Consider the following 15,148-nt stretch of genomic DNA (forward strand, 5'->3'; position numbering starts at 1 on the left):
AAAGGAGGCTGCTATGTAAAGCTCTCGGCAAGGTACTACAGCAGAGCAGTGGCAGCAGGACGGCTGGAAGCTGTCAGGCTGAAAGGGGACACATTTTACAGGACCAAAGAGCAGTCAAGTAGGAAACGGCAGAGGTGCATCCCAGACTCCCACCAGCACTGCCACACTGGGCACAGCACTCGCCCTGTCAATGTCTCTCACACCGTTCGTCATGTCTCACCCATCTTACACCAGCGCATCTTCATCCAGCCTGTAAAGGATGGTCGGCTGAGCCAGACACACCCCCAGCACACCGCAGCTAGGGCAGCTCCTGCACACAGTTAAGGCACTTCACTTATTCCTGAAGATTTCATTTTTTAATATTTAGGTTATTTTCCCTTCCACTCTGATCACATGGGAGATAGGCTGAATTATAGGTTGTATTTCCACATATTGCTCTTGAAATAATGTAATTACCCCTCCTTCGTTCTGTTGGAAGAACACAGGTAGATGTAACAGAATCTTCCAGGTCATTTAAATGCAAAGTGGAATAAAATAAGACCAGAGTTGACAGAGCACTTGTTTAGGCAATTAATAGGAAGAATCAATGAAGGAAAAAATTGATTATGTCATCTCCCTAAAAGAAAGCTTTGTTAATTAAAAAAAAAAAGGAAAGCCTGTAATTCTCTCTGAGAGACCTGGGGAATGGCTGCTAATGAGGCTGATGCTGCTTGTGAAGGACTACGCCTGCAGTCAGCTGGAAGGACCACCTCAGCTTTCCTGAAAGCCAGCCTAACCGAAGCCCAGCCTGGCTGGACCACCAAGGACAGGCTGCTCATGCTCCCATCACTGACAGACGTTTGTCCCCCCTGTTCTTACAGACGCCAATGGGGGAGGTTCCACCGCTTGCTCCAGGTGCTCTCGAAGTGCTTTGCTCTCCTGCTGCCCAGCCTGAAATTTTCTTACTGGGAATTTAAATCTGCCTACTTTCTTACCTACTGCAGACGACAAACAAATTGTTTCCTTCCTCTGAAGGCAGACATGAGAGTAGCTTGCTACAACTGTTCAAATAGGGCATAAACTGTCCTCTCTTCCACTGCTTCACCGCCTGGTATTTCTTACAGAAGACATTTAGCATTTTCCAGACTTAACGTGCCTGTCTTGAATTACAGGGCCCAAAGAGCAGACACGACACAGTAACGCCGAAGGAACAGTCCTGCACAATTTCAGCTGTCTGCAGGCTGTTTTCAAACCAGCATGCCACCATTGAACCATGCTCAGTCTGTGATCTCCTCAAACCATTGTTTTCATTCATGAAAGCACTCCCAAGTCTATTCTTTTCCATTCTGCAGCTCAGTATTTACTACACTTGTTTGTTCAATAGGTATCTGCACCTATTGAACAGAAGTTAGTTTTCAAACATACCTTCAGCTTGACAAGACTGATTTCTGTCCCTCCTCCAGCCTACCCACAGCTCCTCCTAAACAGCATCTCCCAGGCAGCACGCCCCTCACACCGACGTTTCCAGCTACTTCCACATGGCAATGACACCTGTCCTAAAAGGCCTCTGTACTCATCGCTTTCCATCAAAAGGTGTTCTCCGTGGCACTCAAACCTGCAGGCTATTCAACTCTGTATATCCCTTTCTCAGCCGATGCCTGGAGAATTGACATCCATGATTCACAGAATCATAGAACAGTTAAGGTTGGAAGGGACCTTTAAAGGTCATCTAGTCCAATCCCCAAACTTGCAAGAGCTCCAAAGCATGAGCTGGTTAGTAAAAAGGCAAGATTAGACAATCTTCTCCACAACAGTGGTCTCGTGGTATCAGAATTATGCTTTAGCCCTGTTCTTCCAATATAATTCAGAGAAACGCAGAGAGGTCTACCTTCCACCATGGTCTTCAGACTTTTGAGCAAACACCTATACACACATTCCTGACAGGAGGGTAATGCCTTTATTTCCTTGCATGTTCTTTATGGAAAGTTGTCCCTCTCATGGTCATTCCAGTTGCCCAAGTAAATCCCCAGGCGTCCACTTCTTATGCTTTTGTTTTTAATCACCGATGTGCGTCAACAGCAGTTTCCTGCCAAGAAAGCCACACAACACCAGCCTAAGTAGGGCTGCGTGCATCTCCTTGATGAGCACTGTGAAGGCAGCTCACCTCCTCCGTTCTCCCAGCCCTGCTTTGCCAACCCAAGGTTAGGCAGGCTGGACTCGGCTGTTTCAGGTGCCCTGACAAGCAGTGGGTGAGTTTCCCACACGCTTCAGCATCCTCCTACGTTCCAGGAAGAACTGGTTGATTTGTGCAATAAGGAAACAACAGGGCAAGAGACAGGCAGGAGAGGGAAGGGCCGAAAGGAAAGGCTTCCTTCCTCCCTGTTTTACAGTGGAAGAACAGGTTTGTTTAATTGAGTTTTAATTTGCGAAAATTAGATTGCAATTTTGTGAGGTGCACCACAGAGCCTACGCCTGAAAGCGTCCAAGGAAGTCATTCCTTAGGTTAGGTAGCTGCAGCGTCTGTGGACAGAGGCAAGAAAAAACATGAGTTAAGGACTAGAGAAAGTCTATTACAGACAATTCAGAAGGACGGGGACTGCAGCTTCAAAACGGAGATCAAATTCCTCTGAAACTCAACTGTATTTCATATCTCCAAAGGCTGAGTGTTACTTATAGCATTTTTGGATAGAAGAAGGATGTATCACGCAACAGCATCTTTCAAACTGCACAGCATTAGCTGGCCACACACGCCAGCTCCCTGCGAGCACCACCACCTCGTATTTCTGACTCCCTACCAAAACACGAGTCAGAGCATTACGAGGACCTGCATGGCTGCTAGATACCCACACAGAGATCTGGAGGAGGTGGCACAGGAAGCCCCTCAGCTCAGTTTCCCCCGGCACACCAGCTGTGAGGAGCTCCCAGCTCCTCCACAGAAGCCTAACCTCTCCAAAGAGAGGCATGCCAGAATGGCCAAATGACTGTGGAGAACCAGGACATTGCCATTACGTTTCTTTTCAGAGCAAAAGGCTTGTTCTCATCTTAAGACTCAGGTTTAGATATTAACTACTAGATTTAACTCTTTTAGTTAATTTAACTAAAATTAACTAATAGAAAAATCCTGGAAATTTGACCCCCTGGATTAGTCCCATGTTCCCACCCAGCAGCATCACAAACCCAATCACTGGGCTTTTGCACAAAGGTCGGTCCCACAGCAGAGGTCTGTCCTGAGAGGTACAGAGCAGCAAAGCTTCTGGAAGATAAATGGGCAAAGCAACACCATACCCTTTTTCAGACACCTGACATAATTTTTTTCATCTGCTATAATCAGGCGCCAGCACAGGGAGAAGTGACTGTTTCCCCACAGGTAGTTCCAGGATTCAAGTCAAAGAGCAGTTTGCTAAGGTAGTGCCGGGCCAGGCTCTGGGTTAAGTGTGATCACAGACGTGCGAGTCCCAGGCAGACGTGCTCCTGGAAGGCAGAGACTGCGGTAAATGGGAAGACACGGGGCTCCAGTTGCAGCTGTGGCTATAGAGAGGCATGTTGGAGGACACCTCAGCAGCCTGCCTGCCCCTAGGGACGAGAGCCATAGATAAGATGTTCTCATTTCACTCCCTGCCTCATTATTAGTTGCAATTAGCACGGGCCATGCCGATGTCAGCTGTTTCCAACGGGGAAACACACAAGGAGACCGACACGTAACCCGATGTTGCCAGCAAGCGCTGCTTCAAGGATCCCTGCTGCTGCTTCAAAGCCAGGACCTCCTACACTGCTGAAGAAGTGACCCTGTGGCTGAAGCCCCCCGCACCCCAGCAGCCTCCCCACGCCAGCAACTTCAGCACCGCGCTGCTGGCACCATTTGGCAGGTGCCTGCAAGGTTTAACGCCTCCGTCTGTGCCAGTTCACTGTTGACCCTGGCACCTCGCCGGCAACACCGGCATCGCAGCCACCCTGCCATACACACCCCCTTCTCCTCCCGAGACCCCCCTTAACTTTTTCTGTCCCCTGCTTCATGCCATACATCCTGATCTACAGGCCTTACATTTGCCAGGGAACAAGTTCCTCGCTGCCAATGACTCTGAGCCCCTTCCCGTGCCAATATTTGGTCTTCGCTCTTGTGGCACAACTGCGGTGCCCAACACTGTCTTCTAAAACAAAGTACCTCGGCACTCTCCTTTTACACAGAGAAATGGCAATGGGGAACACTGAAGGTAATGCACCTAATTAAACTAAGTAGTTATAATTACATCAAGTCAAGCTAGTTGCAAAGGGGATAACAACGACCTGATCTGCTGTTACAGAATGACCACACAGCTTGGTGTGTGCCAGAACTGACAGGCTCAGGGGACTCCATTAGCAGTAGTTTACAACAGCCAGTTTTCTTCAAAAGGAAGGATTAAACGTAATTTGTTTTCTCATCTAGTAATAAATATTCAAAAACATGTTAACAGTAATAAATTAGCAATGTAACTCTATATTAAAGCATTCATGTACCTCTAAAACTAGACCAGTAGCAGTTTACCTTGGAAAAATAAGTTACAGGTGCCAACTACACTGAGCTGGTATGAAGCCCTATAAAGCAGGATCTTGAATAGCCATTTTCAATTAAAATCTCATTGTTTAAACAACACTACCTGTACATTCCAGATCTCAGATTTACTTGCCATAGCAGCCAACAGGCACCTTCCATCGCCCAGATGACCCATAAATATTCCCTGCAGAGCGTACAGGCGAGGTAAAGTAAAAGAACTGTCTGTCCAAAGGAATTTTCCAGGGAGAATAGATTTTCTCTGGCTCCTCGCCCATTAAACCTACCCCTGTTCTCCAGAGACCCAAAGGAGAAAATGACAGCAGATGAGCTTTTAGTCTTCTGGTTGATATCTGAGCTAATAGCCTAAGACATTCAGCAGAATTATAAAACAGTAAGTGGCTCACCTCCAAACACTGGAATTAATCCTAGGATCCTGACAGCTTCTCATTATGAGGTCCAGCGGCCTCCAGAAGGATGACTCAGGCAGGGAGCTGGGAAGTGCTGAGTCACAAAGCACCTGACCATTGGCGTAAGGGCTCAGGCTCCAGCCGCAGCCCCTCGCATGCCCCCTGCACCGCCACCCACTGCACCCGAAGCAGCTCCCCCTACACCAGGCACCACGCACAATACCTGTTACAATCAGCGAGCGAAGTTTCACAAACTTTTGTCAGCATCAGGTGTTTCTGCAGCAAGATCTAGCAGATGACTAGACACCAGTAGCAAATGGCACGTGCCTGGCTTTGCTGCCTGCTCTCCAGAAGGGACACTGGTCTTCTCCTGGAGGAGCAGCAAACCCAGCGCTAGCAGGTCTCCACAGGGTACACAGGGTTGCCACCCACTGCTTGAATCTGGGATGCGACTGTACTGTCATCTTCCAAAGGACCATCCCTCACAGGGCTGGCCAAAACCATCCCATGAAACTGCCTCGTTCATACGGACCAACAGCATCTCTTACCAGCTGCTTTCCATTGGGAACCTTAAACCAAAAATCGGACACATGCAAGACAGGGAAGCTCCCTCGGCAGCCGCACTGGGCAGGGCAGAGCTGAGCACCAAGTACCACAGCAGCAGGAGTGATGCAGAGGAACGAGGAACGTAAGACTTGCGCTTACCTATCGAAATAAGAAACTGAACCTCACGTTTCTCCAGCTGCAGCTCCAAACCAGGGGACTTCCAAAAGTTCAGCTATGTTCTCTAGGAGGACAAAGCACTAGCACTTGAGGCAGCAATGCCTTGCTGCCAGCTCTCCTAATGGTGCCTGTGGGCCTTCCTCACAAGGGTTTGTCGCACCTGCTGAACCTACCTCAGCTACTGCCAACTTAACGCTGCGTGGAAAGCAAAACAATGTGAAACTGAGTAAGGCAGTAATATGATTTTAAAAGCAAGGCTGTGAGGCTGATGCAAAAATCTACTGCAAGGGAACACCACAGAAGAGCGACCTTGACTCAAGCTCTAGAGCAAGACTACTCCAAATTAAGCAGGCATGCCATCACAGCAACAGCAGTGCTGTATTCGATGTCATGCCAGTAATCAACTACATTTTCAGGGACTGCAACACATCAGAGATGCATACGCAGTTTTTACCTACCTTTTCCATTCCTGCTACCATCATCTTGCTGTTACCCTGGTTATTCACCTCCTCACCTAACAAGCAAGAGCTATACAATCACTAAACATCATTTGTAAACACTGCACCAGTTCGGAGCAGTTCTGACAGTTAAGGTATAACTACAGTGTAAATATGAACTGTACTCTTTTAAAGGCAGAAAGATAAGATCTCAGGGATGATAAAGCATCTGGAAAAAGGAAAAGTGAAGAAAAAAACAAACAAATCTCTACAGAGAACTTTGAATAAAAGATATTTTTTTTATTTTGTCCCCTTTAATTCAGGTTATCAATTTCATCAGCAAAAGTCCATCAGGAGGTTAGATAAGCAAGACTCCACTTTTTAAATACATGTACCATTTATTTGGCTGCTTACTAAAACACTGGAGAAGTCTTCAGAAAGTTAAGTCAGAATTTTTAAGTGGGCAATTCTAGGACTTCATACAGAGCATCAGGAAAAGAAATCTTTCAGGCAGCTTCAGAAATAAACTCCCTGCAAATCAAATATTAGAAAGGAATACAGAAAGCAAAGTAGTATTAGCTAGAGACAGGATAATTACAGGAAGTTACTGTCTTGTCTTCTGTAGTAATAAAATCTGACAGCTCCTTCACTAAAAGCCCATGGGTCCAATACCAAGTCCAAGTCAGGGCATAAATCCAGCTAGAGTGTTAGACTAGCACCGTTTTATAGCACGCTCATATAGCTGAGTTTTCGCTTGAGGTAATAAAAAGTGCTTCTATCTGGTAACCAAGGGAACATCAAGAACACAAGCTAGGCAACTGATTCAATATTTAAGAAACACATGCAGCCCTCACCATCACATCTAAGTATGTCGTTCCTTGTCTCGTCATTTCAGTGCAGCTCCTGTGGAGCAGACAGGACTGAATTATAAAGATTCAGAAATAACAGCCACTCATTGCACTGCTGACCACTGTAACGAGGCCTTGCTGACTTGTTTTAAAAAACCAAACCAAACCAACATATAATCTGGAGGTTATACATAAAAGATGACACTGATACGTCACAAGCAGCACCACTGGCAACAAACACATGCAGGTAATTAAAGGCCTCCTTCTCCCAGATGAAGAGCTGTCCTGTCTCGTTACCCTCTTCTCTCCACACAGTATGGCATCCATCCCTACCAGGCATGTCCATCCCCTCCCAAACCACCACCAGCTGCCAGCCCTCAGCTCCCTTTCCCCAGAGTCTCTCCAGCCTGGCCACCTCTGCATGTGATCCAGCCCACATCAGCTGCAGGGGCCCTGAGAGCTGAAGCAAAAGGAAGGGGGAATGTCCTGGAGAGATGGAGCCACGGCAGACCCAGCATCTGGCCAACTGTTCATGTCTTCCTCACTCAGTCGTGCAATATACTCTGTGTTCGCAGGTATAACTACTGAGCATCGAAGAACTTCAGAAGGAGAACCAGAAAACCTTTGTCTTTACTGCCACAACGCAGTGCTCTTAAAGTAATATGAAAGTTACTACCACATAGAAACCGTCTGTCCTGATAATATGGACTTTGAACCTCCCCCGCTTCAGAAGGGATGCTCAAGCTGAGCAGAGCACCACCCAAGGTTACCAGGAGTGAGACACAAGGGCAGTGCTTAAGCACCTTTCTGCAAACGCATACAGCTAGGAGCAAAAAAATACCACTGCCCACAGAGAGTTTACAACCAAGGACTTTGCTGTGTGCATTGGATTCCTAAACCCACTTCTCTGCAGATACATCAGGGCAGCCCCAGTTCATTTAGCAACAGGGCAGTGAGTATGGGGTTTGGGATACGGAAAACCTAAAGTCCCTTTTTGCATCTCCTGGCAGGCTGCAGAAGACCCTTTCTGTAAAAATTAATTTTCACAGGAGCAGAGAATCTATCTTCATAATTCTAGCACTTCACTGAAACACTGCTCAAGCCATTACTCCCATCTCCATTTCCTTCGGGTTTGAATCCAGCTTCCATGTGTTTCAGAAGTGAGCGTCCTAATTATGTGGAACCAAACCCTTCTGCTTCTGTCTCGAGGTCTCGTGGAGTCTCACCCAGGAGAGACTCAGCCTTAAAACAAAGGCAGTTACGTCTTAGTTTGTGAAACACAAAACAACCGGCTAAAGGTAAAGCGAACGGCTGCAATCACAGAACATTAACTTGGACAGGACTTCAGCATCAACACGGTGACATCAACTATGTCACTCCTCAAATCAGTAGTGAAACCAAGTCTTTCAGTGAATTCACTGTGTAATTTACCAAAAATAGTTTACTGGAGTTGGGAAGCAAACAGGCTGCAGGACTGTCCCACCTGTCCTCATCCTTTACTGGAGAGAGAGTCGAGCAGTGGCCGATGAAGAATTTTAGATGCTTGAAAGGGGACCTCAAGCACTAGATGTAGCACAGGGAAGGGTGAAACAGGACGGAAGGGGCGGCAGTCGCAGCGCTCAGGCCGGCCCGTGTGTATTTTGCAGGTAGCGCCTGCGAGCCCGTTGTCACACCTCCCTGCGAACGGCACCGCGAAGCGATCTTAATGAATTCTTGCCATCACAGCCGGAGAAAAAGCAGGTCATCCAGCCTGTACACACGGCTTGCGTCATGCCCTTCCCCGCTCCCTTCCCAAGGGAATGACACGGAACGCCGGGTCGTGCGCGGCCCGCGGCAGCGCAGCCCGGACCCCCGACACCCCCCGGCAGCGACCCGGAGCCGCTTCCCAGCCGCTGCCCACGGGAACACTGGCATCCCGGGGGGCAGCGCTGCGGAACGCCGCCATCCCGGGGCGGGGGCGTGGGGGAAGGGGGCTGCGCTCCGCCAGGCGCCTCCGAAGGCAGGGCCCGGCACACTCCCACCGCCTCGCTGCGGGGGCGCTAGCGATGGGGGAGGTGCGGTGAGCCCCCCCGAGCTCCCCCCGCGGCGGAGCCGGGATGAAGGCACCGCGCAGCGCTCGCCGGCACCGCCCCCCCTCCATCCCCACCCCGGGGCAGGCGGGGGGCTGCGGCAGGAGCCCCCCCAGGGAGCCCCGGCGCGCACGGCCGCGGGCGGCTCTGCTGACTCACAGTCCGGCCCGGCCCGGCCCGGCCCGGCCGCCCCCCGCCGCACTCACCTGCGGGCCGCAGCCGCTGCGCAACCCGCCGGGGGGGCCGCGGCCACGGGCTGCCAGGCGGCGCGGCGCGGCCGCGCCGTTACAGGCGCCGCGGTCCCGGGGCCCCTCCGCGGGGTCGCCGCCGCCCTCCTCGCCGGCGGGGAAGAGCCCGCAGCAGCGCTGGAAGCGCGCCACGGGCTGGGAGCCGCGCAGGGTGCCCAGCAGCCGGGCCATGCTGCCGGCAACGCCGCCGCCACCACCCGCCCGGCGCCCGGCGGCCCCGCGGCCACGGCCAGGTGCGCCCGCCCCGCCCCGCCCCGCACAGGTGCGGTGCCCGCCAGCGCCCTCTGCCGGCCGGGCCGTGCGCCTGCCCCCGCGCTGCCGGGGTACCCCGGCCGGCCCCCGCCCGGCGGCGGCGGGAAATTCAGTTCGGTTTTTTTTTTTAAATGGCTGTATAATTTATTAGGTGCACCTATAAGCAGCTGGGAAACTTTTCTGTTCTTTTTCCTGTTTCTCAGATACATGAAACATCCACAAGGGTAGCATTTCAATTAAAAATTGCATTTATATTGCTTAATTCCTTCTACATAGACTGACTTCCGTACAGCTGGATGAGTTCGGTCCATAGTGCCTTCACGGTTATTGTCATTGTATTACAGACAGACCCTTCAAAACGATTTCATTCTTATTTTGTCCCCCTATGTGGCGACACGCACAAGAGTTTTTAACACGTTCATCTGAAGAGTAAAACTGCTGCCCCGCTGGTGCGGCTGGGAGTTCTGCTGCTGATGGCAGTGAGACAGGAGCTCATCCAGGGACACAGCGGAAAGAAAGAATGCAGGAATGAATGTGCATGGCCAGCACTGGCACTCTGTAGGTATTTTAAAACTTCTCTTTGCCAACCACAAGTCAATATTTATCTGATCTGCCTACATACCTGTGTCTCCCCATTGTCATTATAATACTTCCCAAGTATTAAAATAGAACTAACAGCTTGTAGCCAGCTTCTACCTAATTCTTCTTCAGGCAGACACCTAGGTTAGTGGGAGTGTGCCTCAGCAGCCGGCCGATAAGAATTCAGGATGACTGAGATTTCTTTTCCAAACTTACTCTAAACCTAATAAAGCCCCCAAAATAAAAAATTAAAATAAAATAAATAAATATTTTTTAAAAAAGCTGGGAGGGGATTTCTACCTATTGTTAATTTTAATCCGCCTTGTCCATGTCTTTGAGCACTCCAGCTCTTGGTTTGTCTTGAGGCTTCCAAGAAAGCCACAGAGGGTATGGGAGGAAACTGCTTTGAAGAGTTTACCCTTTTCTTGGCATTAGCCCTTAGATTACGTTAGTAGATTGTTTTAGCAGAGGCGTTTGCACACAACAGCTACGTGCAGGTTTACCCCTGTATTTCCTTACGCCAGCTTGAGTAGTAAAGTGCTGGATAAAGCCAGGCCTGGGACCCTCCTGCTGCTCTGTGGGATGGGAACACCAGAGCAAGCCAGCCCTCCCACCTCACAAGGGAATCCACACGCGGATACGAACCCCTGGGGAATGGGGGGAAAAGCAAAGCTGGAATTGCAATGTCACTGAAAAAAAAATGCAACCCCGGGTCTGAAGCATGCCTGAAGGATCTTTAAGCACCCCTTAAGTCGAGACTGCAGTAACCCTTTGCAAAATCAGGCTGCATGCATAAGGGATGCTGCCTGTCATTCCTAGCTTAGAAATGAGCTGGCCCTAATTAGGTTGGTGGCGTGGGGACATTTTACAAAGGTGCTTGGGGGCCCAGGGGTGCAAATATCCAGCTAAAGGGATTTGTGGAAAACCTGGAGAGGCAAGATGCCTAACACTCATTAAATCAATATAAGCAATTATAAGTGGTACATAAGCCAATGATGGCACAATTCGGGCTGCCTGATGGCCCCATCCCAGACACGCTCATTTCCAGGCATGCTGCTGGCAATTCCGCCCCTGGCCTGTCAGGTACCTAACAGGTACGGGCACAGCTGCAGGATGCAGGGGCGCAGCTTTGGGAAGAGGGAAGCACAGGTACTTCCAGGATGGCCCAGAGGATCGTAGGAAGGACTGTAGCATATCAGCAGGAGGTGTCTGCGCCACGAAAAGGATGGAGGGTTTGAGGAGAGAACCGAGGGCAGAAGAATGACTGTTGCAGTGGGAATTGCCTAGTAATACAGAGCAAAAATCTATAGGAAGTTTGTTTTATCATTTGCACTGCTCAGGGAACAACTTGTTTATTCTTGCTCGAACCGAGAGTATGAATCATTCCTCTTCTATTCCTCTTTCAGAACAATGCTCTAATCACATTTTCCTGAGACCTACCTCTGATGGCCAAGAAAAATACTCAAGGTTTGGCTCCTTGAAAGATTTGCTTTAGAAAAAAAATCTCAAAAGTAAACAAATGAAAAATTCAAGAGCTGTCCCGGCCCATACAGATTTTCTGACATTTAGAAAGGCAGTTTTCTGTAAAACCAGTGGAAAAAACATCACTACAAAGGACTAGATGAATAGCATTCTGAGAGTGTTTAAAAGAAGCTATTTATAAACTGTCCAGCTACAAAACCCGTTTTTAAAGCTTTAGCTGGTGAAACTACCTCATCTAAGGCCAAAATATCTCACTAATAGCTGGTCAGCATTCAGCTATGTTTTCACAAGGGAAGAAAATCACCTCTGGGCTGAGGATAAGCATGGAAGATGAGGATACAAAGGACAACTTTTGAGAAAGCTGAAAATAGTGCCTTATGCTGAAGGCATTTCCTTAACAACAACGGGTGTCACTGTCATGACGGTGGATAATTTTGCCTCCAGCATCAACAAAGCTAACAGCAAAGTACAAATTCCACGACTGGGGGTGGAAAATGATGCTAGGAGAACACAGCTCAGTTTTCGAATGCCAGCGTGAGTTTGCAATCCTGACATCCAGACAAGTCTTGTTTTGACTTGTAAGCCGAGGGAATGGGTCTGGAGGAGCAAATACGAGCATGACTTTTACCATCGCTCTGCAGACAGCAACCGCGTTTCGCTGCAGAAGATTGTACTTCGAGTTACTTCAGCTGACAGCCCTTTGAGGTGGCGGCAGGTTGTTAGTTATGCACACAAATGTCAGAGCTGCAGTTTTCTAAGCCAAAAAACACTGGGATGATGTGAACGTGGACAAACCGAAGCCTCGGCTGAAACTGCCGTAGAGCAGGCACAGTCACTGCGTTATGAGATGTCACTGGTATCAGGGGAAGGGACTCGCTAGTACCTTTGATACCAAGGGGTGATGGAGGTTTGGCAGGGCAGAGCTACAAACACCAGCACGTTGGGACTGGGGACCACAGAGCCTGATGGTGGGATGTGGGATGTGCCAGAGGGAGGGGTGGCACTCAGGGTTCTGCTGCAATCCCTCTTCTTCAGCATTTGAAGATACTTATGGCTAGACGCAGAAATCCTTTGGCCAGGCAGTGAAGACAGAAGTCCCACCAACTCATCAGTATCACAGCACGTTGTATTTGAACAGGTTTTGAACAGATTTTCTTTCCCAGCTTTATGCCATACGTTTTCACTATCCTCAGTCATTTTCTCAATGTACTTAGAGCCCAACAATTCCATCTTCCTTCGCTATTTCTTGGCAATTTGCATTTTTCACTGTTTATGATGCAGAAGAAACCATTAAAATCTGTATGTTTGAAAAGTTCCGACTATTCTTTTTATAAGATTCCTGCATTTTCATTTTATTTAGTTGACAAGTTACTGAAGACATTATTTTGGATCTGAGACTTTTGTACCGAATGTCAGACCCAACCACCCACTAACCTCACAGGGAACAAAATGGAGCTTTCTCAGCTTAGCTGGAAGAACTTAAGATTTTGAAGTATAGTGGAGAGATGGCGAATATCTGTAGAAGGTACCCTTGGAAACTGATGCATGAGAGACCATGCTTTTCACAGCACTGGAATCTTTTGCTTTTGATTTAATGCATATCAAAGCTCAAAAAAAATCACTTTGAATAAATTTTCCAAACACAATACATTTTGAGGAAATTTCCTTAGAAAAAAATTTTTTGCAACATAGGTCAATACAGAAAGAATCCCACCGGGCTTGGCTCTGCAGCAGTAGGAACGGTCTTGTGTCTTCAACGTAAAGCCATGGATAGGTGCAATTTTCATTGAACCTCTCCCAGATTTGATCTCCATTTGAGATGTAACGACAGAAAACCTGCTTGATTTGGTACAACAGGAGTCCACACAGCTGTAATGGGTCTTAAGCCTGCACACTTTGTATGCCTTTTCTGACTGTGAGAAAATGTTTGCTATGCAAATATCTTTATTTTAACTGAGCAGTATAGCTAGATTGGAACGCGCTTCTGTAATACCTCCACAGCCTTCAACACACTGAGCACACGCGGATTGTCTTTGCACAGATGGTCTTAAAAAGGTAATGCTCCAGCACAGGGTATGTGCGAAATATATCGGTCCTTTAGGGTCCCAGCTGCTCATCAACTCCCATAACCTTAGGCAAGGGAAGAAATGGAATTGTAGACCCACATTTTTATAATTCTCACATAATTTTATGGCAAAATCCTTATTTTATATATAGTCATATTTTCAGTTTTAGAGAATGTAAGTACAAAAGCAAAGTGAATTTGGGAACTTGGGAAGATGAAAGCATCCCCAAAAACTGCAAGAAAGAGAATATGCTGAAGCTGCAGCTGCTGTCTCGGGTAGGAATAATTAACTTTTCTGTTTGCAGTGTAAGTAACCAGATAATGGTATGTAATTGCTTATGATTTGCACTGCTTGAAATGGTATTGCTAATTTCCAGTGATGATTAGCATGTCATTTAAATAATTATTCTGCACCATATCACTTGGACACTTCAATTGCACGCACATCTACTGTGAAATTTCTAGAGGTGTTCTCAACATTTCTGGCTATTTGTACGCTATACCATACCTTGGCTGTTTCAGTGTTTTGGGAAATAACAGCAGACAAGAAATTGATAATGCTCTGTTTAAATACCGAATTTAACCCCTAAGAAATTTTAAAAGCCTGACTGTCATTAGAGTTGACCTGTCTGATTTTATTTGCAATACCACATACTATTTCTGGAAAAAAATCTGATTGTCTCAAGAGCAGTCTAGGCTTAAATTGGTGAAAATATCTCTGGGTTGAGTTTTGTCTTGATGTACTTGAAACCATGGAAAGGGTTTCGAGTTGTTTTTTTTTTTACAGCAGCTCCCTTGCCGCTGCCTGGTGCATCTCTGCTTACAGCAGCCAGTGCCTGGACTGAAAGGACAGCACAAAGACAAGGGAATTGGGCAGCCTCTGTAAATCACCCCTGTGAAAGGACCTGGGAGGGTCTCTGCTAGCAGTGACCAGCTCCTGGGCCATTATAAGCAGCATCCCTGGAGAGGGGCAGCCTGACAGTACACCTTTGCTGTAGGGACGCAGACCCTGCTGGAAGGGCTCGGCTGAACAAACACCCTTTCTCTGTGCTTGTTTTACCCTGAGACATCTTCTGGCATGCTCTGTTGAACAAATCCTCATTCAGCCTGTGAAAAAAATGATGACAACACAACAGTTCCCGAGTAATTATTATCGAATACAGCATAATACCCTACTTTTTACAAGTTCCCTGTCTTTGAGGCAAGCTCTGACTCCAGAGAGGCGGGTTTTGCTCTGAGCCCATGTGTGCAGAAGGGAGCCTGAACACGGCACGTTGTCCTTAAGCAGCCAGCTGCTAACAGGCACCTCACACCCAGCATGTACAACACCAAGCGAAAACGGTTGGAAAGGAGCTGCTGATTGTAATCACATCCCTTTTCTGAAGGAAAAGTACTGGATACTCACTACTGCTGGGGAGCAGCAATTCGTCTCACCCTGGCAGACACCACACCAAACGCCCTCTGTGCACTGCATGTTTTTTCCATGGTTCTCCATCCTGTTCAGAGCAGAGGATGGATTTGAAAGCTG

The 15,148-nt window shown here is 48.0% G+C and overlaps 1 protein-coding gene across 1 annotated transcript in view; it reads right to left on the reverse strand.

Annotated features, from left to right (window-relative positions):
- SGPP2 (sphingosine-1-phosphate phosphatase 2) overlaps nucleotides 1-9,448 on the reverse strand; it is a 42,083-nt gene extending 32,635 nt beyond the window's left edge. The window contains exon 1 of the mRNA XM_056359145.1: nucleotides 9,201-9,448. Within this exon, the coding sequence (XP_056215120.1) occupies nucleotides 9,201-9,413 (213 nt within the window). The 5' untranslated portion in view covers nucleotides 9,414-9,448. The remainder of the gene's footprint in view (nucleotides 1-9,200) is intronic.
- Nucleotides 9,449-15,148: the final 5,700 nt, after the last annotated feature.

Source organism: Falco biarmicus, chromosome 13, assembly GCF_023638135.1.
Source record: "Falco biarmicus isolate bFalBia1 chromosome 13, bFalBia1.pri, whole genome shotgun sequence".
NCBI lineage: Eukaryota > Metazoa > Chordata > Aves > Falconiformes > Falconidae > Falco > Falco biarmicus.